General features: G+C 40.4%; 1 protein-coding gene across 6 annotated transcripts in view; it reads right to left on the bottom strand.

The window, feature by feature from the left end:
* Positions 1–14,359, bottom strand: part of LOC105465664 (fibronectin type III domain containing 3B) — a 364,084-nt gene that overhangs the window by 85,286 nt on the left and 264,439 nt on the right. For all 6 annotated transcript variants that reach the window (XM_011714222.3, XM_011714227.3, XM_011714244.3 and 3 more), the window contains 2 exons: positions 8,330–8,468; positions 4,984–5,037 (listed from right to left, as the gene is read on the bottom strand). In XM_011714222.3, coding sequence (XP_011712524.2) covers positions 4,984–5,037; positions 8,330–8,468 — 193 coding nt within the window. The remainder of the gene's footprint in view (positions 1–4,983; positions 5,038–8,329; positions 8,469–14,359) is intronic.

Raw genomic sequence — 14,359 nt, 5'->3', positions numbered from 1 at the left:
ATCTCAAGTATGATGTCCGTCTTCCCCATCTCACTGACTCTCCATTGTGAAAAAAACCTATACCTTGAAAAATCTAGCATCTAGCCATTGTTGTGCTGTTAAACAAGCTCCTTTTTAGGAGCTTCTGATCTGCTTTCTGCTACCCATCAGAATGACAAGTGCTTGTAGATTAAAGTGTAAACACGGGGGACAGGAACACTGTGAAATGACAATGTGATGTGACTCATCTAGTGTTCAAGTGAAAAAAACTTGACAATGACCTTCTGTGTTTCTGCTTATAATGGGGTGTCTCCTGAAGAAGGAAAGTGGCTAAAAATCTACAAAAATGTGGGGTCGGTTGGCTCTAAACACTAAAACTCATGAGTCACCACAAGGGAACTTGGCCAGGAATGGCCACAGCTTCTCAATAAAAACTGACCTGTTTCAGGTGAAAACCGAAACTGAAGGCCACAGCTGAAAAGCCAACGACAACTGTAAATTCCTTTTTCTTTTTCCCCCAGAGACAGAGGAGTCTCGCTCTGTCGCCCAGGCTGGAGTGCAGTGGTGCAATCTCAGCTCACTGCATCCTCTGCTTCACGGGTTCTAGCAAGTCTCCTGCCTCAGCCTCCTGAGTAGCTGGGACTACAGGCACTCACCACCATGCCCGGCTAATATTTTTTATTTTAGTAGAGATGGGGTTTCACCGTGTTGCCGAGGCTGGTCTCGAACTCCTGAGCTCAGGCAATCCACCCACCTTGGCCTCCCGAAGTGCTAGGATTACAGGCGTGAGTCACTGTGCCTGGCTGTAAATTCCATTTTTAGTTGCTAATTACCATTTCATAGTCATAGTAACTTCTTGTATTGATTTAAAAATTAAAGTGTTGTCTAGTTAGTTATTAATGGAGAAATAACAGACAGTTAACCCTAGTATAGAACTATTCATGAGTAATTTCCAAGTGAATTCTATGCTACAGTGATGTAAAATTAATGACAGTGAATTTAAGAGAGGATAGAAGGTGTATCAGATTTCCCCTGTACTGTAATGCGTTTCTGTTTTCTGCTCCCCATTAGGGCTCCACATGCCGTTGTACTTCAGAGCCCAGCATATAGTTAGCTGCTGATGAAGGTAGATCTTCCCAAGAAGGTCAACTCAGCACAGCATTCCTAATCTCAGCAGAAATAAAGGCTGCTGCTCTTTTTCCAGGAAAGTCTTTAAGAGGCTTGAAAGCTGGGCTTGATGCTCTGTCTTCTCGTTTTACCAACACTTTCAAAATTTTACTCTAATCATTTTATTGCAAAGGTGATTACAAACACAAAAGACTGAAGTATTCTGGAACTCTAATCCATGCTGTTATATGGTAATAAAAATATGGGGCTGTAGGGGACACCTGAACATTAGTGGTTGCGTGTATGGAGATGAGGCCACCTCACCTCAAAGTCGTGATTCTCAGACCAGGTGCCAGAGCAGAGACAGGACCGAGTGCTATGCCTGAGCACAACCTTCTTCAGGACTCAGAGCAGCACGGTGTCGCTCTCAGGCAGTGATTTGTGTCTCTGTGCACCTCAAAAACTTTCTGCAATCTTAGTTTGTTTCTTCAGCCCTCTGGATGGCAGACAGGTTTTTGGGTGTGTGGCTGGGGCATATATCCTTGAAGAGGAGAGGAGGGGAGAGCTGTGGCCCTTAGAGAGGGGAAGGGTGGGGAAGGGTGGGGAAAGGGTGATTCCAGCAAAACATCCACTTCCCATTCTCCTGCCTCACTGTCTTCTATTAAGATGGAGTCTAGAAACAGTCCTGGTACCAGAGAGATGCACCTGGCTGTAGAAACTACCAGCAGAAGGATTCAGAGGGATGGCCAGAGCCTCTTGTGTTCACACATCCTGCAGACCAGATGCTGCTGTCCTGTTTGTATATTTGCTTTTCCTTCTTGAAGCTAAGGCCTGTATAGCATAGGAATGTGGGACCCAAAACCCAACCCAAGTGAGCCACTCTCAAGAGTGCTGCTGATCCTCAACTCAGCTCTACATTTAGAAACACAGACTGCCAGACTGTTCTGTCAGAAACTTCACTTCTGAAATGACAGGATGGGCAGGAATGAACTTGTTACTACTGCTTGAATTCTCACTGCCAGGAAACCTGATAGCACCGTTTTTTCATCTTTATGGGGGATGGGAAATAAGAGGGGTATAATACAAAGCAAAAGAGCTACTGGACCGAACAATTTGAGAAGCATATGGCAACGTGTGCTTTATTTGTGTCTGTTTAAAAGCACAACAAGAGGATAGGCGTACGTTTGCTTTTTCAGCTATCACAGTTATCTTTACTATGTCACAGATCTCTCATAGGACAATGTGCAATGCAGACTACTGAGGAACATGCTCCATAAATGCTGAAATAATTAATGAACAGGCCAAACAACAGTGAAAATGATTCCAAATATTCTCTTGTCAGAAGAGACAATCCTAAATAATCTGTCTTGTGAGAGCATAAATAATGTAAATGCATACAAGCTGGTGAACTAACCTATTCGCCATTTCACAGATGGAAAAAACTAAGGACCAGAGAGGTCAAGCTGCCCAGCATAAAACTCAGAACAGAACCCATATTTCCTAATCTTGGTGTTCTTTCAATTATCCTCTCCTGCCAGGAAGCTCATTGCACCCAAAGGCAAGGGAGTTCCTTAGAATTGAGGGGGCAGGAGATGTCTAGAAAGTGGACCTTAAACCACAGAATGTAAAAGGATTTCTGTGTTGGCAAAAGATCCATGGTGGATGAGAGTCAATTAACCTGGAATCTTCAGCAAAGCTCAACAGAGCTGTGACACCAGCAGGAATTTGAAGGTGGGAGAGAAAAAGTGGAAAGAAGGCAGAGAATTAAGAAAAGTGAGAGGAAAAGTTGGAAGGAGATCAAGTAGCAGAAAGGTAGAGGGCAAAACCCAGTCATCTGACATTTTTTGACTGCTAGCCTGCAAGGGATCATGCTGAACATGAACGATCATCAGACGTGGCCTGTCCCACTTCAGCGGAGGCTGTGGCATCCTTCCTCTCAGCATCATCAGCCAGGACACTCTCATTTCAAATTCTAAGGGAAGGGACCAGCAACTGAGCCACCATTACCAATTCCTGCAGCACCCAAGTTTTCTTTGGAGGTTTCTCACTGAGCTACGTATTCAACTTTTTTAGCCTTCCTTACTTAGGAACTCATGGTCCTGGGCAGAGAAGCAGCAAAAAACACAGGATTCATAGGCACGCACGAGTGTGTGCATGCACGCACATACACACACAGTGCCCTAAGAAGATATCTGAAAAAAAAAAAATGCCTTTTCTGTACTGGTGAACTCCATCTTGATATAAAACCTCGAGACATGAGAAAACACATAAGATGAGTGCAAGAAATGCACATATAAAACGGGACTTTCATTAAACGGTCACCTGTCCTTACAAAGAGGGAGAGATGGGAAGACATTACTATATGCTCACAGGTCATCCGAGTTCCTTTCCAGCATTCCTGACTGGCTATAAAAACCTCTAAGGGCTGGAGAGGTGGTTTCCCTTTCTAATTAAACCACCTTAAAATGAAATCCACCTAATCTGTAGAATGCATGGGTTAAGGCTGAGATTTCACCAACCTGCATGTACAAGCTATTCGAAAGGATCCTAAGAACAATAGATGGTTGTTCTTGGTAACTTGGAACTCTAGCTGATCAGATGCAACCCAGATGGGAAAACATGCTTCTGCAGAAAGTGATGACGGACCTCTTTCGCATCAAAATTTCACCATGGGAATTCCATCCAGTTTTCATTTTACGTTTGGTTAAAATATTTTTCCACACTTGCCAAGTCACTTTTTGCCTAAGTCTAAGTTCTAAATCTTTCAATCCCTCCAAATTTAAGTCACAAAGGCTAACTTGCATTTCTCCCCATATTCCACATTTCTCATTCTTAAAATCCTTAGCCAATTTCTCAACCAGAGAAAGAATAAAGTGGGGGCAAATGAATAAATACAATTAAGATCTACAGGAACAAAAAGTACAGTTGCTTTTTTTTTTTTTTGAGATGGAGTCTCACTCCAGCGTGATCTCGGCTCACTGTAAGCTCTGCCTCCTGAGTTCATGCCATTCTCCTGCCTCAGCCTCCCGAGTAGCTGGAACTACAGGCGCCCACCACCATGCCCGGCTAATTTTTTTTTTTTTTTTTCGTATCTTTAGTAGGGATGGAGTTTCACCGTGTTAGCCAGGATGGTCTCGATCTCGTGATCTGCCCGCCTCGGCCTCCCAAAGTGCTGGGATTACAGGTGTGAGCCATCACGCCCAGCCAACAGTTGCTTTTCAGAAATGAAAGCCTTCTAGGTCAAGTGTTTCCTGTCTGAGATTCTGTGTGTAGCCAGAAATGCACTGGGTCCACCAGTCGGCACACAGTGGCTTTGAGAATAAGGACACTCCACCGTAGATACCTTCCAAGGGCCTCTGGGGACATGAACAGCAAGGAGGGCACCTGATACAGGACGTTCTAACCCACAGGGCACTCGCACGTGGGTAGAGTGTGACTTCTATGCACTGCTCTGCTCTCACAGCGGCCACTCAACAGTGCGACACCAAGGTACACACATGGCATTCAAAAACGAAAAGCAAATTATGCTTTCTGAGCAGCAGTGTGTTTTACCTTATCAAAAGCATCTAAGCAGTCAAGATGACAAAGCAGTCAACTTTTAATCCAAATTATTGGCGGGCTAGACACTGGAGATCCAAAATAGATAAGACCCCATTTTTTTTTCTTTTAGCAGCAGTGCTTGCAAATAAGCCAGGTACATATATTTCAATACACAATTCATAATACTACTTCAATCTAACTTCGTTTTCCATAGTCAATAACTATTGATTTAAATTTCTCTAGTAGCAAGCCTTTCTTCTGTGTTTAGCATGTCTTATAAAAGAATAAAATGGTATTTGTTCAGCAATTTTGTTTCTGAAATGGTGTTTTAGATGGGTGAATATGAAATAAGCTTACCTCATCCCACTCTAAAAGGTAGTTGGTGATTTTTGAACCATTGTCAATCGGTGCCTAAAAAAAATAGGAACATGAGATTAGAGAAAGTTGTTCAGAGACAAAACTTATCAGCTCCCCACCTGCCTCACATACAGCGTCTACGACAGTCCGGTGCTCTCCCCGCAGGCGGATAAAGCTGATGGTCCCTGCATTCCTTGGTCAACCATCATCATACACTAACTTTGACATACCTCAACTGTAGAGAGTCCCCACTATGAATAAATCATACTCCACAAATAGCCAAACCTGTCTACCACCACCACCACCTCTCCTTTTTTACACCCTCATGGTACCTTACTTCCTCTGGGGATAGAACTTTGAAGAGGGGCTTTGAATTCAAGCGTAGAGTGAGAACAAGGCAGCTGAGAAACTCAGGTGCTGCTGGATGTCTGGTGGAGCACAGTCAAGCCTTTCTTTTTGTAACATCCCACACACAGGTTTTTAATTTTTTAAAAGTACTTAAGATTAGAAAGTCATCAGTGACATTAAGGTTCCTCTTTTTTAAAAATGGGGAAAAAATGTGATCCTCTGGAGAGACGACTAGAGGCTATTCGCCCTTCGTACGTTAACAAAGAGAAGTTTCATCATTTGCTTTTCTCTTAAAAAGCATGCTGAGATCTGCTTCACTGAGAAAGTGGGTTTTTAACAATGGGAAGGGAAGTAAAGAACTCTGGGGAAAAGAATGCTTTTCAGGATTCCAAGAGCTACAAGTGATGCCGCAGTGGGGTCTCTTGGAGCATTAGGGTAGAGAGATCTAGAGAGACAGTGGAACTACAAGTTGGGGGAAGCAACCAGGAAGAGGAGTTGGATCATGTCTCCCACTTCAAAAACATGCCAGGGCCGACTCTTCCCTAGGAAAGAGCAAGAGCCCAGCAAACAGCATGGTACCTTGCCCCTGGCAAAAGGCAGCTCAGCTTCCCCTGAGATGTATCTGAATCCTGCCTCGGCTGTTTGTTGCATGTGGTCTGGCGCTATTCTATTTAATATCAGTATCAACAACTAATTTCATGTTCCAAGGATAGGTATGATAAATAATTGGGAGAATATGTGAATCACCTACTAAACTACCCAGTTTTATAGGAAGCACTCAGTAAACAGTTGTTATTGCTCTATTATGGTTAGTAATAAAACATCAGGGGGCCAGTCCCGCTCCTTCCCTTCCTTCTCTCTTTTGAGTCACACAATCTCTGAGTCCCAAAACTCAGATCTCAGGTGAGTGCTCTATCTCCTAGACTGTTGTTTTAGGCTTTTGCGGGCTCAATTTGGAGGAGAGGATAGTGATGCATTTAAAGTTATAAATAACCGACAAAATCGAAGTTTTAGATGAGAACCCATCTCTAAGATGAGAACTCCAAAAAAATAAAACAAACTGTTCTTTGGTAGTTTCTTTGATGATATCCTACCCCATTACTAGTCCCTTAATTCCTTGAGGGTGGGTACACTGACTTAGGTTTTTGTTTTGCCTTATCTCCTGTGCAAGTAATAACTGCTGCTGATGAACAAAAAGATGTCAGATCTTTAGTGCTTTCAGCATCTTTGTGGATTCAAGGACAGACTGGCAGCCAGAGAATGTTTCCCTGTCCTTGTGCCCCACCTGGAGCACTTGGATGAGGGAATCTGTTCTAAGGACATTTAAATGAAAACTGAACTGAATCCAGAACTTTCAAGTTTGTACATGACTGAATGTAACAAGAGTATGTTTCTGATTTACAATTGAGGAAAGGGAGAAGGAAAATGTGAAACATTTTCCTCCTAATAAGAAAATTCTTTCTTGAAGTTGCTGGTCTGCCTGAGACCTGAAATTCATCCAGGTTTTAAGCAGAGTATGCATCAGTGATTCCCAACTTTAGGTTTATAAGACCCCGGGGTCCCTCAGGTAATCTAAAGACAAGTTCTTATATTTTCCAAACAAAATGGATTTTAATTCTTTCCTTACAAAGATATATTTACATATGTATGTGTAAATATAGAGCACATTTTTTAAATGGATATGTATACTCCAAGGAATTAAATGATGATGCCAGTTGGGTGTTAAAACTCTGAAAAGGTGGGGAATCACTGACCTGGATTATCCCTGGAAGCCAGGAAGGAAAATAAAATAGTTCAGACACTAAGCCAGTTTAAACTTTGCTTTTGTCCAAGTAACACACTCAACGCTGGCCACTGGCTATGAGAATGCAGCTGCCCACCTGAGAGGGATCCACAGAGGCCCATGCTTTGCTGCTAACCATGACTCTGAATTGCTTTCATCAGCTCCCTAGATCAAACTGACTCTCCGGGCCAGAAATGAAAAGATAAAATATTTCTTCACTAATAATGGATCTTCCTAGCCATTTTCTTTCTTTCACACATTAGTATTCTCCCCGCAAACCATAAATCTTTATCTCTTACCTCCATTTATTTTACATTTTAAATTATATTCTAAAATATTGATGTAGAGAAATAAGTGCTACAGAGATTGGTAACAATCTACGGTTTTCTTACAAACACACAACTATGATTAACAAGCCAGTGATGCCCCTTGAGGAAGGGGCAATATGATCTCTCTTTGGTAAGAGCTATTTTTAGCCAGTGAATTGTATTTCATGAAAATATATAATTCAGTCTTTTTTTCTTAGATAATTAGTAATCCTGACCGATGTATGGCCCAATTAGTGGAACTTAATGAAGTACTAACATACTTCAGATCACTAAATGTTCTAGGTTGTTTTAAATATTAAACATTTCAGTATCACCACTGAAAGAAGCCAAAAGGGCCATAAAACTGCTTTATCTCTGAATCTTTCTTGATAAAAGCTTTTTGCTAAAGTCCTCAAATGTTTGTTGAAATGAACTAAACTATTAGAAAGTGATAAGATGTAGGTATTTTAAGTACCTATATCACTTATACATATTGCTTATGACCCTAAGACATTCAGAAAATACTGCTGCAAAAAAAAAAAAAAAAAAGCTAAAGCTGGATTTTGCAGTTCCCTCCTCCTACCCCTTTGCCCAACTCTTACAGAAACGACAACTTTTTAACAATTGGTTGCACATACTTACTATGCAGAAAACATATCACAAAACTGGAATCGTGCTAAAAAATATTTCAAATGGCAAGAGACTGACATTATATTAACTCGAGACTCTTTCTCTGTTGCCCAGGCTGGAGCGCAGTGGTGTGATCATGGCTCACTGCAGCCTTGAAACTCCTGGGTTCAGGTGATCCCCCACCCTCAGCCTCCCAGGTAGCTGGGACTAGAAACACGTGCCACCATACCTGGTAATTTTTAAAGTGAGACAATTCTTGGTGCTTTGAGCTACCCACCTTCCACTGCAGGGTTAGTGAACTTTTGCTCCTGTGTGCCAGCTTAGGCGGGAAGGGACACTCGGGTGCACAGCTGTGGGTGGTGAAGCTAACGGGCTCGGAGCAGGATCCCTTTACGGAATTGTACATGGCATACACCCTGAAAACAAAACGGACACAGTCAGTGGCAGTGACTCATCATAGAAGACCAGGATTCTTATCTTTGTTTCACCCTAAGGCTTTCTGTAGATGAACAGAATTTCTTAGAGTGAGTACCATGCTCTTGCTCTTATCTATTGGTCTTGTCCTGACCTATGGTTCGCATTAACAGGGGACAGTCATCCCAACAGGTATTTGTCTCAGTGTGTGCCACCCATCTCCATTTCAAAATACGCAGGATCTACTGACTAGAAGAGATTATTCTAAATAAGAAAATAAACCTTAAAACCCAGAACGATCTCCAAATACACGTTCTAAAAACCAATGAGCTACTACTTCCTGGTTGACTTTATGTGGAAAAAGGCTAAGAGTTAAGAGGTGGATAAAAAGGCAAAAGAAGCAGTAATAAGAGTCCACAGACTGGACAGAGAGCACAGAAGTACAAACAGGGTAGATAACATCTTTGAACTACATTTAATACTGTACATATTTATGTAAAACTGTGGATGTTTCACACAGAAGCATGTATGCTAACCTTCTCTAATTCAACAAAAACAATGTTCAGGTACAGTTTAATCCATGTAAATATTTAACTCTTATACGTGAAGCCAAGACTAAAGATGTTCGTTCCGTACACTGAAATGTTTGGCTCAACACTGCAACGTATGTGCCTGATTTCTCCAGAGAAGCCATGAAGAAAAAGCATAGAACATGCTATTACAATGCCACACTCTTCAAATAGCATAAGATAGGGCTATGTTGATTTTTATCAACTTCCTATATTCCATTTTTTATATTGGGAATTTATTTTTTCAAAATTGAATATGTACTCTTCAACAACAACAACAACAACAACACAACAACAACAACAACAACAACAATGAAGCCTTTGCTGCCTAAAACAGATGCAAGGATTAAACTATTCACAGAGTTGGCAAATAGATATTGAGCCCTTAATTCTTACAGCCACCCTCTCTGAGGTAGGGAAATCTTACTACCCACTGCAGACAGAAGGAAACACAGAGATGAAGTAAATTTCCCAAGGCCACACAGCTAGAAATTTGGATCGATGGTATTCATCCCTGGAAGTCTAACCAGTATACGGTATTGCCTACTCCCCTTGTTCATCCTGCAATCCTGTTTCTCTAAACACCACAATCCACTTCCCTTAGCTCTACCCAGTGAACACAAACAACAGGTAAAGATAACAACATTATGGAAGATAGGTCCCAATTGTGTGTGTGATTTGCAAAGTCATTTCTCCACAAAGTCCATCATGAAAAATTCGCAGAGGCCATACACGTCAAAGGCACCAATAGATACGTCTACTTTCTACCTCAAAAGATACAAATACATGCATATTACATATTTGATCTATTTGCCCTATGGGAGGACAGCATGAGATTTGATCCAAACAAATAATTCTTATCATTAGGATCCTCTCCACCCAACCTCCGATGAAGGAAATGGTCCCTTTTGCACACACTGCAAGTAAGCATGTGATAATATAAAACTAAATGGTAGATCTGGCAAGATCATTTCCCTGTGTCAGGATGGGCTTACTGGGAGTAAGTTACTTTAAATGAATCACAACATGTTCCAGACATGGGCAGGGCTCAAGCCTGAACTTTGATACACAGAATTCTCCAACAGGTGACTCATGGATTGCATCTGACCCAAGACACGTGTGTGTGGTGGCAGTGTGCAAAAACATGATGTTTTGAAGTGTTAGAGCCACTTATGAATTAAGGGATACAGGCAATGACCATCACAAAAAGAGACAACCAGACACTATGCATTCCTAATAAAGGACTATGTCACTAACTATAAAACTGTCTTGGCAGAAAAACTGAACCTGTATCTGATTAAACCTCTTCATCGCTTTATAGGAAATACAGAGGACAGGAGAACAGTATTAAGCAACATAACACGCATGCAATCAGCCAAATTCATACTTGTGGAAGACTCTACAGGACAAACCAATTAATCTAACAAATAAGTTGCAAGAAAGAGCAAAAGATAAAGGGAAAAATGAATGGATTAAAATAAAATTTAAGACATATCAACCAAACCACATATTCACACGTTTGAATTCCAATTACAACAAACTAAAGAAACAAAATTTTCATTCTTAGAACTGAGGAAATGGAAATAGTCCCTGGATTGTGAAGACATTTCCGGTGTGTGTGATGATGGTAATATAATTTATAGGTGAAATAATATGGTGTCTGAACCTTCAAAATCATCAGGGCAGGGGAGGGGTAAGTGAGGACACTGAGGTGATAAGAAGTTGAGAGATGAGAGTTCATTCAACTATTATCTACTTCTGATTATATCTAACATTTTCTGAAATAAAAAAGTAAGAATTAAGCCTTCACTGAAAACTATCTGGAGCTCTCTCATTTTTAAAACCAAACTTCTGGCTTCCCTTAAAAACTAGAGGTTTTAGCAACACTTGGCCCTTTTTTTTTTTTTTTTTTTTTTTTTTTGAGATGGAGTCTTGCTCTGTCACCCAGGCTGGGGTGCAATGGCATGATCTCGGCTCACTGCAACCTCCGCCTCCAGGTCTCCCAAGTAGCTGGGATTACAGGCACCTGCCATCATGCCCAACTAATTTTTGTATTTTTGTAGAGATGGGGTTTCACCACATTGGCCAGGCTGGTCTTGAACTACTGACCTCAGGCAATCCACCCGCCTCGGCCTCCCGAAGTGCTGGGATTACAGGCGTAAGCCACTGCGCCTAGTCTCACTCGGCCCTCTTTCCTGCACTGTAGTAATGAGCTAAATCTGTGGGCAGCTCCCTGCTTTAGATGGAGCAGGTGCTGAAAAGTTTGCTAGAGTCCCCACCATTCCTACTGTCTCCTCAGCACTGACACTGTTTTTCAGCTGACCCTTACCCAACCCACTTTAGCTGTTTAGGTACTCTGCCTCCACCCAGTAAGTATGTCAGTTTGCAATGACTGGGCATTTGCCTACAAATGCAGAGTTATACCCAGGCAGGTCAGGTCCTAGATATTCACAAAAACAGCTGCCACCAAAAATCCATCTAGAAAATAGAGCAGAGGGAGGGAAGCAAGGAAACAGCCTGCAAAGTACTAGCAGAATGCAGTCAGTTGTCTGGGGAGAGGTAAATTTGGTCTTAGTCAAGTTCTTTGGGATTCTTGGAGTCAGCAATCCATACCTCCTAGGCTGGGGAGTCATGAGTGATGGAGACTCCTGGTGGCCAGGCTGGGAGGATGACAGTGGGGATAAAAGTAAAAGAACCTGATGCAGGTTAGAAATTTGAGGTAGTTGAAAACAGATAGTTGTATGGGCCAGAAGGAGTTAGTTATTTTTCTTGCCTTTAATCTTAAACAATATTATGGTAAGGGGTCAATGCTTTTCACACATAATATTTTGTCAGCAAAGGAAAAAAGATCTATTTTGTATGGCAATATAAGTATGCTGCATATAGTACGAAAGTTGGCACCATACTTAAGTATCCCTTGATTACATCTGTCAATTATAGTTCAGTAAAGGGACAGTAACTTACTGTAATAGTGACTAGCAACATTTTTGCCAATAACTTCTATAGAAAAGAAAAATCTCTGCTAATGATGCTACATTTTAAAGAATACTGCAATATATTTTTTTCACATAATGGCAATGAGTTTTCCATAAATATCATCATGTGAAAAGACAATCTGTAGAATACAGTCAGTTTCTTGGATTAAATAAGTCAGCAAACAGTTCAGTTTTTGTTGCATTTATCTCAAGAAAAGAAAACATTTTTCTAACAATATAATTAATCTTGTTTTCATATTTGTTTCAGCTTAAATCCTGGCAAAATGCTTAGGAAACAGGTGCTCCAAGAATTTCAGAAATATGCCTCCAACTTTTTCTAGCACGATGTAACATACTAGGAGCCACAATTTCTGGTCAATAACATGTATTTTATAATCCTTCACTGTGCTTGTCAACCATATTTTTGGAAATGTTTCACTGCACAATTTTTCTGGGAAATGTCATTATATGATATCATCTCTGGGCAACTTGTTTGCCAAATTGTTAAGGAGGATGACTAGAAAATTGCTTCAAAATTTTCATGAAATTGCTATCCATTCCTTCACTCAAATTCCTGATTATCCTATCACTGATAAAAATATAAACTGTTGACTACCACAGTAAAATGGTCATTGTAATGTCATTATTAATTATAGAACTACCAATTAAAAGACAAATATATTTTTCTGGCAAATGCATATACAGCATACATTTGTGTATGTATAAATATTTATTTGTATAAATAAGTGTATGTATGTATAAATGTTCATGTTTGTGAAATTACATATTTATATATAAGTATTTAAAATATAATGTAATTTATTTACATTTTGGATTTTTCTCATTTCTCCACACAATCTCTCATCTCTGTCTCTGTCTCTCTCTCTCATGCTCTCTCTCTCTCTCTCTCTCTCTCTCTCTCTCTCTCATACACACACAGAGACAGGAGATTTTCTATTAGTGGCTTTATACAATACATAACACAATGCCCTTTAAAGAAGCACTGAATAACCTTGACGATTACAAATGGATTCTTTTGAAATATTGTATGAACACTAAACCAAAACAATTATTTGTGTTAATAGGGTAACAAATATGAAAGTGATTTTAATAAAGATCCTTTAATAAAGGTCTCCCTAAATTTTGCTAATCAATGTGTGCATCAGAGAGGGGTATTATCTTCCTCAATCACCACTAGGAGATTAGGAGAAGAAAAGAATAGTGACTGAACAGATGTGTAAGAATCATACACAAAAACTCATAGGAAAAGTGGAAAAGGAGAAACATTTTGTAAACCTGAAATGTCTTGGAATATAATTTTCCATGTGGAATCTGGCTCAAATGGCATGACAGATGCCAACTGAAGCAGCCACAGGCATGTGAGCTACAGCACTGTCTAATGGATGCCACTCAATAAATAAATTCCCAGTAACAGTGAGTTGGTGGCAACAGCTGTTCTGGCCTAGTAACTGAAGGCAAGTACCAGGCAGTTAAATGACCGGGCTTCATGACTGAGACTGCTATTGAAAAAGAAGGTTTGTGTGTCTGATGGGTGAACTCATGCAATAACACTAATATGGGGGCGAGGGTGGGTGGGGGGAGTTGAAAATGAGAAAAAGCATTACATGAAGATATCAAGCAATCAATGTGAATAAGATAGACTCAGTGTAGCAAAACAAAAAGTAACAAGGAATATAAGAACAGAAGTCTAGGTGAGACTTCAGTACATGATTTAAGAAAGAAATCTTACACTCTTAAAATGTGCAATATTAAGAATTGGAAGAAAAAAATTTACCTTGTTTTGTGCTGCTAAAACAAGTATCTCAGTTTTCAAAACTGGCTCTACAGACTTGCATCACTTTCTAAATTGGTAATGCACAAACAAAAATGGCAATGAATTTATTTATTTACTTATTTAGAGACAAGGTCTCTCGCTGTTGCCCAGGCTGGAGTGCAGCAGCTGCAATCAGGGCTCACTACAGCCTCAACTTGTATCATTAAGTCCTTTTTATTTTCAGAGCATGAAAAAACTGCAACAAGCTTGGGAAAACCAAAAGGTAGTACTTATACATGACTTTACTGGTCTAAAATAGCTTTGCACATATATTTGCTCTCATCCTGTTTTCCTGAGGCTGGTATTATTATCATTCTCATTTTATAAATGACAAAACAAGACCAAAGAAGTTTCAATGGCTCGCTTAAGCACACACCCTTAGTAAATGACAGAGTCATTAACTCCAAGTTGCAAGCCATGTCCACTATGCATCATGCTGCCTCACCGAAGCAATTCAAGGCAGAGGAAGTTACGTCTAAGTAAGAGTTGCAAGTGTTAAGATACTTCTCTAGCTT

The sequence above is a fragment of the Macaca nemestrina genome, chromosome 2 (genome assembly GCF_043159975.1).
Source record: "Macaca nemestrina isolate mMacNem1 chromosome 2, mMacNem.hap1, whole genome shotgun sequence".
Lineage (NCBI taxonomy): Eukaryota > Metazoa > Chordata > Mammalia > Primates > Cercopithecidae > Macaca > Macaca nemestrina.
This window is presented reverse-complemented; position numbering and strand designations above follow the sequence as displayed.